The following is a 22,213-nucleotide window of genomic DNA, read 5'->3' as shown; positions in this document are numbered from 1 at the left end:
ATTTTACCATTGGTGATTCGTTATTTACACATTCTACATTTGTTTTCAGAAGGACTTTTCTTTTTTTTTTGAGGCAGAGTCTTGCTCTGTCATCCAGGATGGAATGCAGTGGCCTGATCTCGCCTCACTGCAACCTCTGCCACCCAGGTTCAAGAAATTCTCTGCCTCAGCCTCCTGAGTAGCTGGGATTACAGGCACCTACCACCATGCCCGGCTAATTTTTTGTTTAGTAGAGACAGGGTTTCACCATGTTGGCCAGGCTGGTCTCGAACTCCTGATGCCGTGATCCACTCGCCTTGGCCTCCCAAAGTTCTGGGATTACAGGTGTGAGCCACTGTGTCTGCCCAGACTTTTCTTAATGCATATATTTTATCTGGCGTCTTCATGTAGAATATTAGAGACGAAGAAGGATGGATTTGGATTCAGATAGAAAAGATTTCAAATGTGATTCTCAGGTTCCTCACCTGAAAAATGGGTATGTGTCAACCAAAATAGGTCAGGCTATACTACAGCAAAAAGCAACTGTATCATCTCTCTGGCTTAACACAACAAAGGTTTATTTTTAATTCACACAAAGTTTGCAATTAGCCTCTATGTAACATTATTTTGCAGCAACACCATTTGGAAAAGTGGTCCCCTAAGTCATTATGGCAGAGGAAGGGGGAACTGTAGATTTAAACACAAAAGTGAGATGTGTCACTTCTGCTCACCTTTCTTTGTCCATAACTAGTAACGTGGCTGTGCCTACCTGCAAGGGAATGAGAAATTTTAGGCCTTTCTGTACAGAAGCTAGAGGACAACCAGATATCGATGAAAATTAAGAATGCCACAGAAGAATAATTATACTTGTCCTATAAGATTGTTGTGGGAGTTAAATGGGATAATGTATGTACAATTGATGACAGCTAGTGAGTATCCTGTAAACTTTACCTAAATTTATGTAGCAGGGAAAGGTAGAAGCAGAGATTGCAAAGCCACACTGGAAGTTTTGGGAATCCAGAAAGGGTTGTGTAAGTGACCTGGGTGCTCATGTATTTCACAGAAGGTAGGAAAGAGGCACATTGTCTTCACTTTATTCTTCTTCTCAGCCCTAGTTACCCCCCATGGGCAATACAACACATTATGCTACATGTACATGCTGACCAAACCTCCTTAGACGGTGAGGGACAGAGAGGACAATGAAATCTGTGAATATGTTCTCCGTGTATAGCACCATTCACATTGCATCACATCTATTTTCTTACCTATTTTTTTTTTTTTTTTTTGAGACTGAGTCTCCCTCTGTCGCCTAGGCTGGAGTGCGGTGGCGCGATCTCGGCTCACTGCAAGCTCCGCCTCCCGGGTTCACACCATTCTCCTGCCTCAGCCTCCCAAGTAGCTGGGACTACAGGCGCCCGCCACCACGCCCGACTATTCTGTATTTTTAGTAGAGACGGGGTTTCACCGTGTTAGCCAAGATGGTCTTGATCTCCTGACCTTGTGATCCGCCCACCTCAGCATCCCAAAGTGCTGGGATTACAGGCGTGAGCCACTGCACCAAGCCTTCTTACCTAATCTTAACAGTGCTGTAAAATAAGTTATATTTACCTTTATTTTGGAGGTGAGGAAGCTACCTCTTACCTGCAAGGTAATGGGAATGTTAAGGAGAGGTAATAAGTGTTGGAGCTGGGTTTCAATACAGGGATCTCTGACTCCAAGGCTTTTAATGTTCCCACCATCCCAGGCTCGCTGCCTCTCTCCACTCTGCCATCCTTAGCAAAGCGCCTGGCACACACCAGTATGTGCTTGTGAAAGAGAGGTTACACAGTCAAACTCAGCCAACTTCAGTTCTGGAAGAAGCAAACTTTCTAGTTGTGCCCAAGACCATCCTGACAAGAGATGGCCATGGTAGTGTTTGGTTCGATGAGAAAACCTGACTTGATTATAGAACTCGTTAACTAGAGGTTTTACATGTATGCTAATAATTACTCTTCTGAAGTTGGAAAACAGGGACTCTGAGAAGAAATGTGCAAAGCCTGGAATAAAACTTAGAACCCTTGATTCAATATATGAAACTACTTTTGCCAAAGCTTTTCATTCCTCAGCTTCCTTTATGGGACAAACGGAGCTCAACATCGGCTTTACCTGATTACCATCCCTTTCCCCAATGACTTATTTTATTATTGGCCCTGGAGATATTTGTGGCTCTCTCCTTCTCAGTTTAAATATCATTTTTGCAGGAAGGCCTTTTCTGACCCCCTTTTAAATAAATGAGTCTTCTTTATTCCTTCTCAGAGGTTAAAAAAATAGTTTATAGTCAGGCTGGCCTGCATTTGGGCCCAGTCCTGACATTGCTAGCTTTGGGACCTTTGTAAATTACTTAAATTTTTCTGTCCATTAATTTCCTCATCTGTAAAATGGAGAAGTCAGTAGTACATATTTCTTAAAATTGTAGTAGTATTCCTGTGAACTCACTTGGGGAAAAAAAAGAAAAAAAAAGGATTGTAGATTTGGTCAGTGTGATGGTTAACACTGAGTATCAACTTGATTGCATTGAAGGATGCAAAGTATCGATCCTGGGTCTGTCTGTGTGGGTGTTGCCAAAGGAGATTAACATATGAGCCAGTGGGCTGGGAAAGGCAGACCCACCCTCCATCTGGGTGGGCACCATCTAATCGGCTGTCAGCACGGCCAGGATATAAACTAGGCAGAAAAACGTGAAAAGGCTAGACTGGCTTAGCCTCCCAGCCTACATCTTTCTCCTGTGCTGGATGCTTCCTGACCTCAAACATTGGACTCCAAGTTCTTCAGCTTTGGGACTTGGACTGGCTTTCTTGCTCCTCAGCTTGCAGACAGCCTATTATGGGACCTTGTGATTGTGTGAGTTAATACTTAATAAACTCCCCTTTGTCTATATATCTATTCTATGACTTCTGTCCCCCTTGAGAACCCTGACTAATATGGTGAGGATTAAATGAGATGATACAAACTTCTTAAAACATTTGGTGGTTCATGGATCATTCAATAAATGTTAGCTATTATTATTAACAAAATACTATGTTTATTTCCATCCTAATGTTTATCATAAGCTATTAGTTTATTCGTTTAGTTAGTTAAGTGCCCTGAAGCAGAGCCTTTGTTTATCTTATTTATCAGTGCATCTTCAGTATCTGGTGCAACACCTGGCTCATATGTACCGAATAAATGTTTGTAGAATGAATAAATGAATAACATGCTAGAAACCATGTGAAGGATGGCCACAGAGATGATTTAGATGTTGTCCCTACCCTTTAAGAACTTACAGTCTAGTGAGGAGATAAGTAAAGAAATAACTCAATACTGAGCAGAATGTAATTAGTGTTTGTGATGGTGAATTTTGGATGTCAACTTGACTAGATTAAGGGATACCTATATAGTTGGTAAAGCATTATTTCTGGGTGTGTCTCTAAGAGTGTTTCTGGAGTACATTGGCCTGTGAGTTGTTGGATTAAATGGAAAAGATCTGCTCTCAATGTGAGTGGGTACCATTCAATCAACTAGGGGATCAGATAGAACAAAAAGGCAGAGGGACAGTGAAGTAATTCTTTCTCTCTCTTGGTGCTGGGACAACCTTCTTCTCCTGTATTTGGATACCAGGACTCTAGGTTCTCTGACTTTTGGACTCTGGGACCTGCATTGGCTCCCCTAAGTACTCAGTCCTTTGGCCTCACACTAAGAATTACATCATCAGCTTCCCTGACTCTGAAACTTTTGGGCTTGGATTGAGACATACTCCCAACATCCCTGGGTCTCTAGCTGTCATAGCCTGTCAGCCTGCATAATCATGTCAGCCAATTCTCCTAGTAAATCTCCTTTTATCTCTATTTATCTATCGGGCAGGGCCCAATGGCTCACACCTGTAATCCCAGCACTTTGGGAGGCTGAGGCGGGTGGATCATCTGAGGTCAGGAGTTTGAGACCAACCTGGCCAACATGGTGAAACCCCATCTCTACTAAAATATGAAAATAAGCTGAGCGTGGTGGTGCACACCTGTAGTCCCAGCTACTTGGGAGACTGAGGCAGGAGAATCACTTGAACCTGGGAGATGGAGGCTGCAGTGAGCTAAGATCATGCCAGTATATTCCAGCCTAGGTGACAGAGAGAAACTTTGTCTCAAAAAATAAAATAAAATAAAATTTATCTATTTATCTATCTGTCTATGTTATGTCTGTGTATCTGTCTATCTATCTATCTATCTATGTATCTATCTATCTTTTTTTTTTTTTTTTTGAGATGGACTCTTGCTCTGTCGCCCAAGCTGGAGTGCAGTGGCCGGATCTCAGCTCACTGCAAACTCTGCCTCCCGGGTTTATGCCATTCTCCTGCTTCAGCCTCCCAAGTAGCTGGGACTACAGGCACCCGCCACCTCGCCCGGCTAGTTTTTTGTATTTTTTAGTAGAGATGGGGTTTCACCGGGTTAGCCAGGATGGTCTCGATCTCCTGACCTTGTGATCTGCCCGTCTCAGCCTCCCAAAGTGCTGGGATTACAGGCTTGAGCCACCACGCCCGGCCATATCTATCTATCTTATGATTCTTATTGGTTTCATCTCTCTGGAGAACCCTGACTAATACAGGTTGTGTACCTTATCTGAAATGCTCTGAACCAGAAGTGTTTTGAAGTTTGAATTTTTTTGGACTTTGAAATATTTGCTTATACATAATGAGATATCTTGAGGATGAGACCCTTAAGTCCAATCACAAAATTAATTTATGTTTCATAAACACCTTATTTTAATTTTAACTATTTTGTGCATGTGACTAAGTTTTGACTCTGTTTTGACTACAGCCCATCATGAGGTCAGGTTGGAATTTTCCACTTGTGGTGTCGTATTGGCACTCACAAAGCTTCAGATTTTGGAGCATTTGGGGGTTTCAGATGAGAGTTGCTCAACCTGTACAGTGTTTTTAAACAGTGATACACAAGGTGTGAGGATGGTGGGTCAGCAGATGGAGGAAGCCAGTCTGTTGGCATGTCTATGAATGCTTCCGAGAGGCCTTTATCATGGAAACTGGTGTAAATACTTAATTTACATTTTGATGGCATTTCCAGTTTTTGTATCTAGAACAGATAGATGAATAAAAAGCAGATCAGCTGCTTTTAACATAGAATTTGTTGTGAGTTTTCCTAGTCCTTTTTCCATGTAGAAAGATTACAAAGAGGTGCATCTTGTGGCTCTGATCAGACATATCCAGGAAAAACATTCAGTTCCACTTTACTCTGGCTAGGAAGAGTCTATCTCTCCACTCAAGGGTAGCTGCATTGGGGTTTTTCCATGTCCACAGTCTAATATCCATGAGGCTGTCTGCTTGCTTTATATGATGGAGCTCTTGGGTCATTTTAATCTGAATGTTCACCTCAGCCTCTAAAATTATGAATAAGAAATACATTTAGAGCCTAAGTCTGTTTTGGAAACAAACAAACTTTTGTTTGTCTATATTTTCTAAAACTGTCTGTATTTTCTGAGCTTCCTTAGCTGGTTGTTTTTCAAAACATAGGGCTTCACATTATGCCTAATCCCAAATTGGCAGAATGGTTAAAAATAGCAGATATATTTAAAGGTTGCTATACTTGAGAAACTCTTAGGGGGTTCCAAATTCTTTATATGTCTGGGAAGCAGCTCCATGTGTAGAAAACCATAGGATGTCTGTGTCTCTCTCTGCATCCTGCTGTCTGTGCATCTGGGAGCAGCTCTGGGATGGTGTTGCCAGACAAGAGAAGGCACTGTTTGTACCTGCAGTTGGCAGGTAAAGGTGGAGACACCCAGTGAGGCTGATGCCATTTGTCCTTTGGTTCTTACTTTACTCTGTTGCCTTGGCAACTGCCATGGGAGAAACTTCTGGAACATAGAAAGCTTAGAATGCTCTCATCAAGATTGTTCATGGTTCTCTGGCTAAGAGACCTCTTTTAAAAGAGTAGTTTCATTTTTCTTCACGATAGTGTGGTAATTTCAGTCTGTCTCAATGCAAAAATCATCCTTTCTTTTCTTTTTTTTTTTTTTGTGGCAGGTGGGGCAGAACTTCCATCCTGCTGAGAGTTCTCCAGAGGGAGCATGTACCCCAGGGAGTCTCTGAAATCACAAGCATTTAGAGGAAAATTGAAGCTCTGCGGAATTTCAATCTGCCTTCCTTAAAAAGGCACATAGTTTTAAATCATTGGTCCATTAAGTCTTTTGTATTCCCCAGTTAGTACTTTCTGTGTTTCCTTTTCCCTTTGTTTTTTTTTTTTTTTTTCTTTAGCTTCTCTGCTATTCTGTTACAACTCGTTTCTCGTGTGTCCCGCGGCTGACTCCCGAGGAGTTGACAAGTTTCCTACTTTAACTCTGTAGAGATTATTCTTGGTCCCGGCAGGTGTGGCCCAATGGTTGCAGGGAGTGCCACCAAAGGGACGTAAAGAGCGCCTTCACTGCGCAGCACCCTTGTCTGGAAGATGTTTCCTTCCTAGAGCAAGTCCCTTCAATCATAGAGCAGTTCCACAAGAATTCTGAACCCCTGACTTCTGTATCTGTACCGTTTATATTGAGGCGACCTGAAAGGATTTCCTGCCAAAGTGAAAATTCCAGGATGTAAAGGGGTTCTAGAAGTCTGCAAGAGGGAGGAAGAGTTCAGGCCCCAGTGTTAGGTTCTTCCAGGATTCTAGGTAAAGACAAGTGACTGGCAGAGATCATTGAATCTGAGGGGAATGCTTGGTCTTTGGAGGCAGTTTTGCTAAACATACGGGAGGCACTCTAGGGGATATTTAGTGTAATTAATTTATTTTACAATGTGAGGAAACAATCCTAGAGCATGGAAAAGCTTAACCAACATCATGTAGCCAAATTACATATCCAAGACTAAGCTAGATTTCCTAAGACTCCAGCCAGTGTTTATCCTGAATATTAATGTATTTTTCTGGAAGAAGATCATTGTTTTAATGGAACAGTTTATATGGACAGTATAGGACTATTTTGGTAGATTCTTGATTAAAGAAAAAGAACTGGCCAGGCGCAGTAGCTCATACCTGTAATCCCAGCACTTTGGGATGCTGAGACAGGTGGATCGCTTGAGGTCAAGAGTTCAAGACCAGCCTGGCAAACATGGTGAAACCCTGTCTCTACTAAAAATATAAAAATTAGCGGGGTGTGGTAATAGGCACCTGTAATCCCAGCTATGTGGGAGGCTGAGGCAGGAGAATTGCTTAAACCCAGGAAGTGGAGGTTGTAGTGAGCTGGGATTGTGCACTGCACTCCAGCCTGGGCAACACAGTGAGACTCCATCTCAAAAAAAAAAAAAAAAAAAAAAAAGAACTTACAACGTTATTGGAAGAGGACAATGTACTCAGTAATAATTTGTGTGAGCCTTATTCTCTATGGAACAATGTTCACTCCTTCGTTTTTGTCACCAAATATTTAATAAACCCCATAAAGTGTATGAGGAACTGGGGGAGAGAGAGATGAACAAGATAATGGCTCAGCATTTCAGAAGCTTATGAAAGTTTTGTACAGGAGACATTATTGGAAAAGCATATTTAAAAAGGAGCTCCAAGTAGAGTTAGAACACAAGCTTCTTTACGTGCAATGGCACGTAACTCTGCAAGGCTTTTTAACTCATCCTTCAGAGACTCCTCATCAATCAACTGGAAAACAAAATTTAGGCCAAACAATTATGAGGTGGGCAAAGAGTAAACTTTAAGATTAAGTTGATCATTGTCTATCAGTATAAATTTAATCATTAATTTCTCAGAAAAATAAAAGAGGAGGGATCAGCAGACTATATTCCCTGTATAGCAAACTATACTGCCTGATGGCCAAATTCATCCCTCACTTATTTTTGTAGATAAAGTTTTATTGGAACACTGTGATGGACATTTGTTTACATATTGTCTATGGCTACTTCTGCACTATAATGGTCAAGTTGAATAATTTTGACAGAGACTACAAGGCCTGTAGAGCCTAAAATATTTACTATCAGGCCCTTTCCAGAAAAAGTTGTCCAATCCTTGGAATATTGCTTGATGAAAAAGTTTACAATGGAGTCCAGTCTGTGTGAGATGGCTTGCTGACTTATTGTTCCAGTAAAAATAGTTGGTGGATTGGAAGAATATCCCCAGCAAATGAATAAAATTCAGTAGAGACAGGGGTAGAGTATTAAATCTAGGAGAAAAAAAAGTAACCACATAAATGAGTATCAGAAGGATTAATTGTGTATAACTGAGAAAATATGGACTAGTTATTAAAGAAAGTTAGCCACCTTACCCTGGGGCGGCACTGTTAAGCAAGATAGTTCTATAGATAAGCAGAAGCTATCAATTATAATAATTGGTTAACATTTATTGATACCTTACTTGTAGGTGGTGATATTTTGAGTGCTTCACATGTTTCATCTCAGCTAATCCTAACAAAAATGTGATTGATTACAAGGCATATTTTACATAGGAAGATACTAAGGCTGGGATAAAGGAAGTGCCCAACGTCACACAGCAACTAGGTTGTAGGTCCAAGACTTGAACTTGGCCAGGATAATTCCAGAAGTCAACTTTTTTTTTCCTTAGTTTAATGTATTTTAATAGCAAACTTACAGGAACAGCACAGAAGACAGAAAACATTAAAAACATGTACTTGCATGTAGGACAACTCAGAAAAGTATAGTGAATGGATGAAATCTACTGTATGATAAAGATGCTACAAACACCATTTAGTTGCCGTCAATAAGAACTTTACTTGTTTTAAAAAAATCCAAAAGCTGGCATTGTCCAGAAAAATTTAACAGGTTTATTTATAATTATTATAAAGTTGAACCGCTGAAACTTGTTCACTGAAACATTTTAACTTGCATTAATGCTTTATGCCTCTGCATTTACATTAAAAATTCACACACAAATGAAAATGGAAAAACCGCCAATACCTGATTTCTGTCCCCTATTTTTCCACTCGCAATCATATACTTAGGTACCTTTTCACCCCTTGGAAAAAAAATATCTAACGTTCAGAACTACCGATAACAGGAAGAAGAGAATTTCTTTTCTTTTCTTTTTTTTTTTGAGAATGAAATGTTTCCCATCATAGTGGATTCTTAAGCACTTTCTCCACATATGCGGCGTGCTAGCTGGATGTCTTTTGGCATAATTGTTACACGTTTGTCATGGATAGCACACAGGTTGGTGTCTTTAAAAAGGCCAACCAGATAGGCCTCACTCGCCTCCTGCAAAACACCGATAGCTGCGCTCTGGAAGCGCAGATCTGTTTTAAAGTCCTGAGCAATTTCTGGCACCAGACGCTGGGAGGGAATTTTGGGAATCAGAAATTCAGTGGACTTCTGATAACGTCTAATTTCACGGAGCGCCACAGTACCACGCCTGTAACGACGAGGTTTCTTCACCCCTCCAGTAGAGGGTGCACTCTTGCAAGTGGCTTTTGTAGCCAGTTGCCTCCTGGGTGCCTTAACACTGGCCGATTTGCGGGCAGTCTGCTTTGTACGAGCCATGGTAGACAGCCCTCTTTACTTACCTCTCTTCTCCTTCTGCTGGAGCTCGACAAGGGAGAGGCGGCGCTGGTTTTGGAGAGCGACGGTGGCGTGGCGGCGGCTGCGAACACGGTTGAAAGCCAGAAGTCAAATTTTTAACCAGTATGCAATATTGCTGCTGTATAATAAATCCCTATTTACTAAGCAGGCATGACCTAATGAGAAGAATGTAAGTACAAAATATGAGGAAGGTGGGTAATTAATCCAACAATAGAGGCAAATTGCATAGGGTAGCCTACATATCTTTAGGAATTATTCTAACATGATAAACTCTTACAACTAAGAAAACTTGATGTTTTGAATTTTGGTGGAAAGGAAAAAATAATCTAATTAGTTAGTGAAATTCTCAACTTATTCAACAGGTGATAGTCCTGATAGAATAAGCATAATGGAACCCAATCTGTTTTCTGCAAATCTTCAGGGCCACAGGGAATATTCGTTATTGAAGCACTTCTTATCCATGTCTGCCACTCTTTCCCTAAGTAGCAAATGGTGTAGGATTCATACGGAGAGTGTTCAAGTTGAGGGAAATGAGTCTCTGTCTCTGTCTTAGGTCAGGTTTCTTGGGAAGCAGACTCTGAGATGGAGATTTGCAGGCAGCAGACTTATTGGGAAGTACTGTCAAGTTCAATATCTGTAAGAGAGTGAGGAAGAAAGAAGGCAAATGGAGAAGCTGAACTACCATGAGACCCCAGCCTATCTCAGAGGGAATATGCACTGGAATGACTTTTCAGAGTAGTCCTAGATCAAGGCAAGAAGGCTGGGCCTATGTATGACCACACTAAACAGACATTAGATATGTGCTCTTTCCAAGGAGGGGCATAACTTTTTTTGTTGTTGTTTTTTTGAGACCGAGTTTCGCTCTGTCACCCAGGCTGACGTGCAATGGCTTGATCTTGGCTCACTGCAACCTCTGTCCCCTGGGTTCAAGTGATTCTCCTGCCTCAGCCTCCTGAGTAGTTGAGATTACAGGCATGCACTACCACGCCTGGCTAATTGTATTTTGCTAGGGATGGGGTTTCACCATGTTGTTTGGCCAGGCTGGTCTCGAACTCCTGACCTCAGGTGATCCAGAGAGGCATAATTTTGGCCCAGGATAGCACCCAAAGAGGGGCTCAGCTGTGCATCATAAGCAGGCATTTCTCCTTGAGCCTGGGGCAGTCAGCCCTCTTCCTGAGGAGGATCTGAGAGTCATATCACAGTATTCACCACAGTATCTTACCCATTTTCTTTTCTCACTCAAACCCTGGGTTGAAAACTTCAGGGAGACATCAATGAAAAGTGCATAAAAATCACCTCAGAAGTACTCTATTCCGAAGTTTCACTTACATAAAAGGACATAACATCTTAGGATTTTGCAGCCCTATGAGATTCTTATGACCTCCCATGGCTTTCCATTTTTAATCCTATTCTTCTGTCTCTCACCTTTGGTATGTGGGCATAGCATGTCAAACAAATGATTGAGGGTCTGGGTATGGTGGCTCATGCCTGTAATCCCAGCTCTTTGGGAGGCTGAGGTGGGAAGATCACTTGAGACCAGGAATTCAAGACCAGCCTGGGCAACATGGCAAAACTCCATCTCTATAAAAAAGACAAAAATTATCTGGGCATAGTGATGCATGCCTGTAGTCCTAGTTACTCTGGAGGCTCAGGTGGGAAGATTGCTTGAGCCCAGGAGTTCGAGGTTGCTGTGAGCGGTGATTACACCACTGCACTCCAGCCTGGGTGACAGAGTGAGATTTCGTGTCAAAAAAAAAAAAAAAAATAGAGGGACATGATGGGGTGAGATGATTTAAAGATGTTGTATGCTCTGGAAAGTTCCTGTGTTAGGTGTAAAATTGAAGTCAATCTCCAAAGGCCCATTACCCTTATAAGACTTGGATTTAAGATTTCAGGAATGCATTTTACATTGAAATGGCCTAGTTGCCCTCTCTACCTGGGTGGATTCAGGGTGGGTATGTAAGGGCCTGGGGGACTGGTTGGGGGAAGTAAATTAAATAGATTTTTAAGATTTCTTAATTTTCATGGTTCTCAGAATTTATCTTGAGGCTAAAATCTTGAACATAGTTAAAAAAAAATCAATGACCTCATTTTCCCCTTCATAGTTACCTCAATCAGTTTGACGTCTACTGAGTCTGACTCACTGGAACATGTAGCATGCTTTCATTGGGTAGATCATCAGATCTGCAAGGTTAATGCATCTAACCTGCCGTGGCACACATTCTGAGGAGAACATTCATTTACACAAAGTTTGTGACAGACAATAGAGTCTCTCATAGACTTTGGAAAATGAAAGGACAGTATCTATGAATACAGTCATGCATTGCTTAATGATGAGGATATGTTCTGAGACAGGTTTCGTCAGGTGGTGGCGTCATTGTGCCAACATCATAGAATGTACTTACACTAACATAGATGGTATAGCTGACCATACCTAAGCTATATGATGTAGCCTGTTACTCCTAGGCTATAAACCCGTACATCATGTAACTGTACTGAATACTGTAGGCTATTGTAGCACAGTGATAAGTATTTGTGTATCTAAACATATCTAAACACCGGAAAGGTACAGTAAAAATATGGTATAAAAGATAAAAATGGTACACCTGCAGAGGGCACTTACCATAAACAGAACCTGCAGGACTGGAAGTTGCTTTTGGTGAGTGAGTGGTGAGTGAGTGTGAAGGCCTAGGATATTACTGCACACTACTGTAGACTTTACATACCCTGTACGCTTAGGCTACATAAATTTACATAAAAGTTTTTCTGTCTTCATTAATAAGCTCAGTTTACTGTAACATTTTTACTTTGTAATTTTTTTAATTTTAAAAACTTTTGGTTTTTGTAATATCACTTAGCTTAAAACAAATACAATGTACAGACATTTTTCTATAAAAATTCTTTATATCCTTATTCTATAAGCTTTTTCTATTTTTTACATTTTTTTATTTTTATTTTTTACTTTATAAAGTTTTTTGTTCAAAACCAAGACACAAACACACGTTAGCCTGTGTGTGTTGTGACAGGGTCAGAATCATCATTATCAGTGCCTTCCACCTCTACAACTTGTTCTACTGGAAGATGTTCAGGGGCAATAACATACACAGAGCTGTCCTCTCCTATGATGTTAATGCCTTCTTCTGGAATACCTCCAGAAGGACCTGCCTGAGGCTGTTTTACAGTTAATTAGTTAACTTTTTTATAAGTATAAGGAGCACACTCTAAAATAACAAAAGTATAGTATAGTAAATACATAAACCAGTAACCTATTTATTATTGTTATCAGGTATTATGAACTCTGCACAATTGTATGTACAATTTATACATTGATACATTTACAGCACTGGCAGCACAATAGTTTTGTTTACACGAGCATTGCCACAAACTCCTGAGTAATGCATTGCACTACAATGTTAGGACCACTATGATTTCACTAGGTGATAGCATTTTTTTCTGTTCAATTATAATCTTATGGGACCACCGTCATAAATGCATTGTTGACTGAAACATCATTATGTGGCACATGACTGTACTCAGACCATCTCAAGGGAAAGTTGCAGGAGCTATTTAAAAGGGTTCACTGATAAGGCAAAACAGATTAGGGGCAGGAAGTATTGAATCCAATTATGATGGAGCTAGAATAGAGTGATAGGCAGAGGAAACTGGCTAGAATTTTGAAATCAACCTTCAATTTTCCCAGAAAAAGAGGCTTAATATTAGCTATGCAACATTATATTTAGTATCAACTATTTTCTTCTTGCTATGCTAGGCAATTTTTATATACATGAGCTCAGTTAACTATCAGCAATTTTTCAAGTTTGGTGCCATTTACCTTACTTATATACAAGGAGACTAAGACTCACAAGAGTTTTGAGTGATTTGTCTGAGTAAAGCCTGGATTTCTGGTAAGTCTGTTTATTAACTGAGCAAAAGATTGTTTTCAGCTGAGTTCTAGAAGGCCACAGACATATCCAAGGATAAATAAAACATATGCCTAAGAGGTTTATTTATGATTACTGTGACTTTAGTTGCCCATTAAAGTCTCAATCATTGCTTCTGGCTAAATCAGTAGACATTTTACTTTATTAGTTCACTCATTTTAAAGAGCATTTTTAATTCACACAGAGGTCCTGGGAAAAGACTTAAGGTCAAATGTGGCACAATGGTCCAAAGGATCTAAGATTAACAACAGATTATGACTATTCACAGATAAGTGACACTGAGTAGAATTATTTTCTCATGGTCATTGTAATGAAAAGGAGTTGATTTTGGGGGTGGCCAACACAGGTTTAGGACCTTTCCATTGTTTACATGTGATAGAAAGTAATAGAAAGAATGGTAGCCTACATCTGAACTAATTCCACATATCTACAAAGCTGTCCATTTCCTTGAAGTTCTGGGTTCTATTTGTCTTAGTCTGAGTGGTTTTTTCTCCCCCGCCCCCGCCCCCGCCCCCGCCCCCGCCCCCCATATGGAAGGTCACTATATATGAAGTCAAGAGTAATGGGTTCTAGCCCAGTTCCCTACTTTATTGCCATGGTGAATATTGGCAAACTATATAACCTCCGTAAGTTTTAGTTTTCTTATCTTGTAATATTGACCTTGTTTACATCCCTGGTTATTGCAACCCCCAAATGACAAAGTAGGTAAAAATTCATTGAAAGCTTAAACTACTATGCAAATACGAAAAAGAAATGTAGTTAAAGTGTCTTCAACTTTGTGGAACTTACAATGCTGCTTCGTGCATACTGAGATTCTGAAAATATTACCTTCACTTTTGCTTAATCATTAGCTCCAATTCTTGTCAAGTTTCATAAAATGAAACCTGTAAAATTGCCAGTGTCCAGAAAAAAAGCGCTCTTGGAAGAGGTTTCACTTATTCAAGTAAAAGATATTTTATATCTTGTAAAAAGTAGGTGCATGAATCAATCTTTATATGATCTCGTTGTGAACCGGGACCAGTATGGCCCAGCCTTTGCACAGTTGTGCCACATGACATGAGGGCACAACTCCAACTCCAGGAGCTTTGAAGAATAACATCGATTTTTACTAATCATTTTCTTGAAAGTGGTTAACCTAAGATTTTATTCAATGTACCAAACAGGAAGTATCCCAGAAAAAATGTACCAAACAGGAAGTATCCCAGAAAACCTCTCTAGATATTATTTTTTCTCTCCAAAGTTCCATACTCATGACAGTCATTAAAAATCCCTGTATTGATTCATTTTCACACTGCTGATAAAAATATACCCGAGACCGGGCAATTTACAAAAGAAAGAGGTTTGATTGAACTTATAGTTCCACGTGACTGGGGAAGCCTCACAATCATAGTGGAAAGCAAGGAAGAGCAAGTCACGTCTTACATGGATGGCAGCAGGCAAAGAGAGAGAGCTTGTGCAGGGGAATTCCTCTCATTATCATGAGAACAGCATGGGAAAGACTTGCCCCCATGATTCAATTACCTCCCACTGCGTGCCTCCCATAACACGTAGGAATTCAGGATGAGATTTAGGTGGGAACACAGCCAAACCATATCAATTCCTCTTGCTGTCTGTTGTCATTCTAACTTCTCTCCCACCAACCTGCTCTCCCACCTACTTCCTGTAATACTCCTATGTTGTTCCTCTAATTCGTGGGAAGTGGCTCCTCCAATTTCTGTCCCCGCCTGCCCACTGGACAGATCACATTTTTTTTTTTTAAGACAGAGTCTTGTTCTTTTACCCAGGCTGGAGTGCAGTGGTGTGATCTTGGCTGACTGCAGCCTCTGCCTTCCGGGTTCAAGTGATTCTCCTGCCTCAGCCTCCCAAGTAGCTGGGACTACAGGCATACGCCACCACACCTGACTGACTTTTATATTTTTAGTAGAAGTGGGGTTTAACCATGTTGACCAGGTTGGTCTCAAACTCCTGACCTCAGGTGATCTGCCTGCCTCGGCCTCCCAAAGTGCTGGGATTACAGGCATGAGCCACTGTGCCCGGCCAGATCACACTGTTCTTTGTTAGTGCCATGCTTTGTGGTCCTCCCTTGCTCGACAAAGAAATGTGTATTTTCTATTGGCCTACTTCTTTTGTGAATATTTCTCATGGAACATTTCTAGAGGATAATATTCTTTACCCCATTATGTATGTATCCAGTAGCTCCTTGGTGAGTTTGACATCAGAACTATGTGTAGATTTGGGAGTCGGAAACATTCTGTCCCTCTTCCATCCCTCTTTCTCCGCAATACCTCATTTTAGTCCTCAGAGGAGAAGAAATTTCAATAGTTTATCACTTCAAAACTTGGGTTCTATTTAACTGGAGTCAGAAATTAGCCACCATGGATGCCATTGACCTATGGAAAATCAGCTTCCAAAGTCCAAATATCTGAGTTACAAATACACTTTTATGAGATGATTCATGTGTAAGCAGTGGACTGCATGCCTGAATAAATTGGGGCATCCAATCTCACTTTTTTTTCCCCAAGAATATGACCAGTGTACACATTCCCGTGTGTTTATTATAACAGCTCTGCAGGTAAGAACAGACTCAGCTTATATGTATTTTACCCTGAGTTTCCTTCCTTAACTCTGATTCTTTCCATCTCAAGATTGCATATCAGAATGAAAGTGGGTAAGGGTAATATTATTGGGCGACCTTTGTATCCACTGTATTTTTTTTTTTAAGTAAATGATCTGCAAATGGCCATGCTTTATTTTTATTTTTAGTAACAGACTACGTTCAGGAAACTTCATAATCAATCATGATTTACCTGAGTTCTGTGACATTATGGTTGAGAACTGCCAGTTTGGGATGTGAGTGTAAATTTTTCCTTAATTTCGTTTCCCTCTTTCCCATCCATAGTCATGCTGGCTAGGGAACTGAGAGCAATTACAACCTTCCCAATGTTTGTATGGATTGCAGTCATCTATATTTCTCTGAGAAGCATATATGGAATGAAAGTGTGCATTGCAGAGGCAGTTAAGTGAGCCAGATATAGCAAACTAAGGCAGATAACGATATGGCCTCAGGCCTAACATGGCTGAAGTCATTCTTTCCTGACAAGAGTAACGGTTCTTTTGCCCTTAAGGCCCTCAGTTCCACAGGGCTCTGGGCTGTCATCCTCTCCACAGAACATGTGAGGTCATTAAGAGAAATGCTGATGCCATGCTAGAGGCCATGATCTTCCCTGCCACCAGGTTGCAGCTGACACATGAATGACATTTCTTTGGTGTCAAATCCAGGCAGAACGTTGTCCTACCTGTCCCAATATCTGTTGGAAATCAGCTCTTGGAAGGAATTTAATTGGTTCTACCTCAATTCAGATAAGACCGAGAGGCAAGGATAAAGTTACCACACAAGGACAATCCTGGATTCCAAATAAACCTGGAAGATCCCTGTATACAAAGGACCCAGAAAATAAGTTTTCATGAACTGTGAATGACTTTAGCCAAATCTTGATATAATAGGTATAAGATATATTGTATTTATGTGGATTTCTTATGTATGTTTGTATCTCTGGGTATGTTAGCAATGGTGTTGCCAATAACGAGAGTATAGTCCTTTTTGGTCATTAGAAATTTAACTTCCAATGTTAGAAATGATATAATGAGCATATTGTGTTGTTTCTGGACATAGATGTTTTTCCTTTCATGCTTCAGTGAAGTATATCTTTCTTACTCCTGACAAGGAAGTATATGATTCATGATACACATTTGGTTCATTGATCTTCTTTTCCTTCAGATGATTCTTCTACTGGAAATGGGCATAAAAACAGAGCAAAACCAGGGAGAAAGAGTCCCTCATACTGCCAGCATAATACTGCACTGAGGAAGTCCTTCCCTCACCTGGGCTTGTGTGTTCATCAATTAGCAGGGTTCAGTGCCCAAATAGGTGCCACTTATCACCACTACCTCTGAATAGTACTATGAATACCACCATGACCACTACCACCATCCCTCTGCCCACTGTCATCACCACCACCATCACTACTACTGCCACCATTCTCATCATTACCACCATCACTACCACCATCACCGTTATTACTACTACCACCACTACCATCATCACTAGCATCACCACCTTTACTACCACCACCACCAGGATCACCATAACTACTTCTGTCACCACTATCAGCATCACCACCATCACCATCAGCACTACTATTACCACTGGTAATCACTGTGAATACCCTACCCTTACTAGTATGCCCACCAGCACCACTACTTTTCTCTTACAGAATCAAGATGGGTATAATGCTTTTTCAGATTTCAAGAAATAGAGGTACACTCAGGTAACCTTTGCTGAAAGCAGCTTATTATGAGAATACACAGCTAAATAAACAAACACAAAAAATTGCCTCTGGACCACCACAAGTCAATTTCCAAAATGGAAATGTTCATCTATTACAAAATAAATAGCTCTAAGATCCAAGAGTATCCCTAATATGGTCCCCTCAAAGTTAGGGTATTGCTGCTTCTGACTCTTGACACTCTGCTCTTCCAAGGACTAAGCTTCTGCCTGTAGATGACATCACAAGCGCACTGAACAACTTATAAATGACTGCTTGTGACACAGGCACCAATCCCTGGTCCAGTGATTTGGTTCAGTGTGATGGTAATATAGGTGCAAAGCTTTTGCTCTAGAAGCAAGGAATTGCTTTTGTCTACTTTATGCAGAAGGTGGCTATAGGAGTGAAGACCCTTCTCTCGACAAGCTGTCATTACAACTTTTCTCTGTGTGTACTAGGATTGTCAAATTTAAAAAATAAAAATACAGATCATCCAGTTACATTTGAATTTCAAATGAGCCATAAATACTTAAAAAAAGTTAAGAAGGCTGGCCATGGTGGTTCATGCCTAGAATCCTATCTCTTTGGGAGGCTGACGCAGCAGGATCACTTGAGGCTAGGAGTTCAAGATCAGCCTGAGTGACACAGCAAGACCCTGTCTCTAAAAAAAAAAAGAAAAAAAGAAAGTGTCCCAAATATTGCATGCGGCCAGTACCCAAATGAATGACACTACCACCTTTCCCACCATGCCGATAAAATAGTGATTTCTTTCTCATATCACACAATGCTGTCTGAAGATAGAAAAGAATGAAACATGGATGCTTTCCCCTACTTCTGGGTTCTAAAGCTAGGCATTGCCCTAACATTCCAATTAGTACAGCCTGCATTAACTATTCATAAATGTGTTTACTCAAAGGAGGAGGCATTTTTAAGTCTACGGAATTAGGAGGTACCCACTCAGGTGGAAGGAAGCAATGTAAAAGCTGTATAATTTTAGCTCTGGCCATTGTACAAATGGCCTAGATAAGGAGGCATCCAAGGGCATGCAGTTCATGAGTAATACAGCAGGAATGTGATCATGTGTCCTAAACAAATCACTCTTTCCTATACAGTTTGAATGGTGCCAGACACGAGCAAAAGTAAGTATACCAACATCCCTTGCATAGCCATACTAATATCTCAAATGTGTATTATATTTGAAAGTTTACAAAGTCCTTAGATTTTATTTTAGGTAATGCTCCATAGAATAGCAAACAACTTTTTCAGATAGATGTTATAATTTCAACTCTACAGGTGATGGAAAAAGAGGCTCAGAAAAGTTAAATAAACTGCTCGAGGTTAAAGAGCTAGTAATGTGAAGATCTATAACATATAACAGGACCTTTTTCAGCAACATTCATTGCTTTCCTTCATCACACAAAAGGTCATTACAGTTTCTTCACAAATAGTAATTATTACCATTTATAGAATACTTTTACCATGTGTTACAGGCATTATTTAGCTTTTACAAAATTTCTATGGGTTAAATACAGAATTATAATTTCTATTTGGCATATGTAAATGAGACTCAGAACAGCTAAATGGTACATGACTAAGAGGGAGAGTCGCTAGTCAGCTTCCCTGGGTTTAAATCCCAACTTCATCTGTTACCAGCTCCAGGACACTTGGCAAGTTATTTAAGCAGTTTCCTCACTTGTAAAATGCAGGTAATATGAATCTCTACCACTTAGGGTTGTTATAAATATTCTGAGTAAATATGTGTGAAGTGTAGAAAGCAGTTCCAGGAACATAGAAGGCACTTAACAAATGTTAACTATTTTTATTAGTGTTGCTGCTGAAAATTTTATTGAAGCTCAAAAATGAAGTAATTTGGAAGATATTGGAATAAAATTAGGTTTTTAGGATGGAAAAGCCCATGTTCTTAACAACTCCACAATTCTTCCCCTTCCAAAAGTACTGTTTGAATAAATGTATTATCTGCTTCCTCTATGCACATCTTCATATCTCTTAGGCTTTAAGTGTAGGGATTATCAATCCAAACCTAGATCTCCTTTGCAAGCCTTCTCTGAGCCCTCCAGCCTTCACTCAGCCTAAAATCATACATTTGACTAGCATCATTTACTGAGTTTCATGGTTATCTAAAGGGCTGTTTTGTGTGATGTATTAAGTATGCTTCCCCAATTGGATTGTAATTCTTTGAGAGACGAGAACATCTCTGCCTCTCCCATGATGATAACTTCAGAGATAAATAGAACGTTGAATTTTAATAAATCTAGTATTGGGGAACATTTTCTTTCATTTGCTTATTTCTTTTTGATGAACTATCCCTCATTCATTTGTAGTCTATGTGGTTCAGCCAGGGTTGACTCCATCTTCTATTTCAATCCCACCTTCAACAAGGATGGGAATGTGACCCAGGTCAGGCTTCCCAAGTATAGAGTATATCCTCTCCCTGGTTACTGTGATGGGTTTAGGTTCAGGCGTGAGCCAGCCTATCTGATGCCTTCCTGAGATTGTGCTGAAGCTCTTGGAAGAGATACATTCTTTCTTCTCTGAAATGATGAGTACCAATGATGAATACCATATAGGTCTTCTTTGCCACCATGCAGAAAGAATGAACCTCAAAATCAAACCCATGCAGAGGAAGGATGGGAGGGAGGGAGGGAGGGGGGGAGAGAGAGAGAGAGAGAGAGAGAGAGAGAGAGAGAGAGAGAAGAGAGAGAGAAGGAGGGGAGAGGTTACTGAAGCTCATAAATCAACTATGTCTGAAGTCAGCTATATCCATGGACTCTTCTTTTTTAAGTTAAAGATTAATTGAGTGGGACTTTTTATCTCTTGGAAGCCAAAGAATTATGGAGAATATGTTGGCATATTACCTTAATAACCCATTTTACACATGGACTCTCTATGGTGTCTGTCACCTCACAGGAGTTTGGCAAGGGTGGGAGTTGTCATCTTCTGCTCACTCTTCCATCGGGCAAACTGACTCTGGCTATTTATTCCCTTTGAAGGTTTTTCATAATAAGGACTTGGAAGACAATCACAAGTCACTTTCAATTAAGCTTCCTGGAACAGGTTTTAATCTAATGAGGTCATTAACACATGATGACATATCAGGGCTGCCTGATATCATCATGGATGATTTTTCCTTCTGTGAGAATGAAGAGTGCCTGCTGTACACAGGCTAATACTTTGTGAACTTAAGATGTAGGATAGTGATGGAGTAGATATTAATTTTCAGTTGAGGCAGGGTAAATGTAAAATAAGGCATCTTGGTATGGTTGCCTGTTGATTGCTATTAAGGAAACCAGTGGAATCTCTCACTGGGAGAAAAGGAGCGTGGATATAGGATTGCTATATCTTCATTTAAACTTTAGAAGCAGAACTATGCAGACGACTGCCAATGTTGGCCATCAGTAGACCTAATTTCCTCCCCTGGTATGGCACTAACAGGCTTTGTGACTACAGGCATAAGTTTGTGTTGAATAACCACTTGTTATTTTTTTTCTTATGACTAAGGGTCTGTGCTGGTGAGATAGCCGTCTGAAGTTATCATGCAGTGCTCACTGTCTATATGGTCTTGGCAGCTGAACTCGGCACAATGCTCCCTCCAGCTTGACTAAACAGCCCGGAGCTTTGATAAAATGCACAGAGGCATTTGGATGAACTCTGTCGTTTTATTCTTTTATATAAATCCAGTACTGACTTTTTAAATGTCGTGTGAGCATGAATTTGGTATATAACTGACAACAGTGTAATGTTTTATAAAATAATCTTTCAAATAAAAACAATTGGTAGCAGTTCTATGGGCATTTTAATGGGACTGCAGTGGATTTACAAGGAAAAAAGGTATAGTCTTGTGGTATCCTTGAAAATACCCTGCTCAGATCTCTCTTTAAAGAGAGAATTATAGTTGATTGATTTGCTCCAGTTGCTGCTTTTTGGATCCACTAGGGTATTTACTCTGCACCCATGCTTCCCAGCCAATGCCTGAGCAAGGCAGTGATATTGGAACCAGGCCATTCCTTTCTAACACAGGATTCCTCTAATAAACAACTTTGGTTGGTGATTTCCTATCATGATCGTCTGAGAACTTCTCTACCATCTGAGGTTCTTCTCATCCAATTCTTCCTTCTCTCTCCACTCAGAGGTGACAGCTCATCATGTATGTGTGCCCCCTCCCCCTTTACCCTTCATAGGCATTTCCCCAGTAAATAGTTGACGTGTCAGATTTCAATTTGGCATCTGCTTCTTGGAGATTCCAGACTGATGAAAGTGTTGCTGGGAGTGCTCTAGAGAACAAGCAGTAAGAAGGGATTAAAGACAGGTCCACTCATTGCCCATCTGGCCAGAAGAGTCCCATCCTGAGTGGGAAAAGGATAGTCTCAGGCCAAGGTGGCAGTCCCACTGCCACACATTTCACCTGTGTT

The 22,213-nt window shown here is 40.5% G+C and overlaps 1 protein-coding gene across 1 annotated transcript; it reads right to left on the bottom strand.

Annotated features, from left to right (window-relative positions):
• Positions 1 to 9,000: 9,000 nt before the first annotated feature.
• On the bottom strand, positions 9,001 to 9,478 carry LOC117075587 (histone H3.3A-like). The gene has a single exon (XM_033198055.1). It carries the CDS (start codon positions 9,476 to 9,478, stop codon positions 9,068 to 9,070), a length of 411 nt encoding a protein of 136 aa, XP_033053946.1. The 3' UTR covers positions 9,001 to 9,067.
• Between the last annotated feature and the right edge of the window lie 12,735 nt (positions 9,479 to 22,213).

Source organism: Trachypithecus francoisi, unplaced genomic scaffold, assembly GCF_009764315.1.
Source record: "Trachypithecus francoisi isolate TF-2019V2 unplaced genomic scaffold, Tfra_2.0 Lachesis_group5, whole genome shotgun sequence".
NCBI lineage: Eukaryota > Metazoa > Chordata > Mammalia > Primates > Cercopithecidae > Trachypithecus > Trachypithecus francoisi.
The sequence above is the reverse complement of the archived record's forward strand: the minus strand, read 5'-3'. Positions and strand labels throughout refer to the sequence as shown.

Excerpts from the sequence above, each read along its gene's own strand:
- LOC117075587 (XM_033198055.1), bottom strand. The coding sequence starts at position 9,478 with ATGGCTCGTACAAAGCAGACTGCCCGCAAATCGGCCAGTGTTAAGGCA.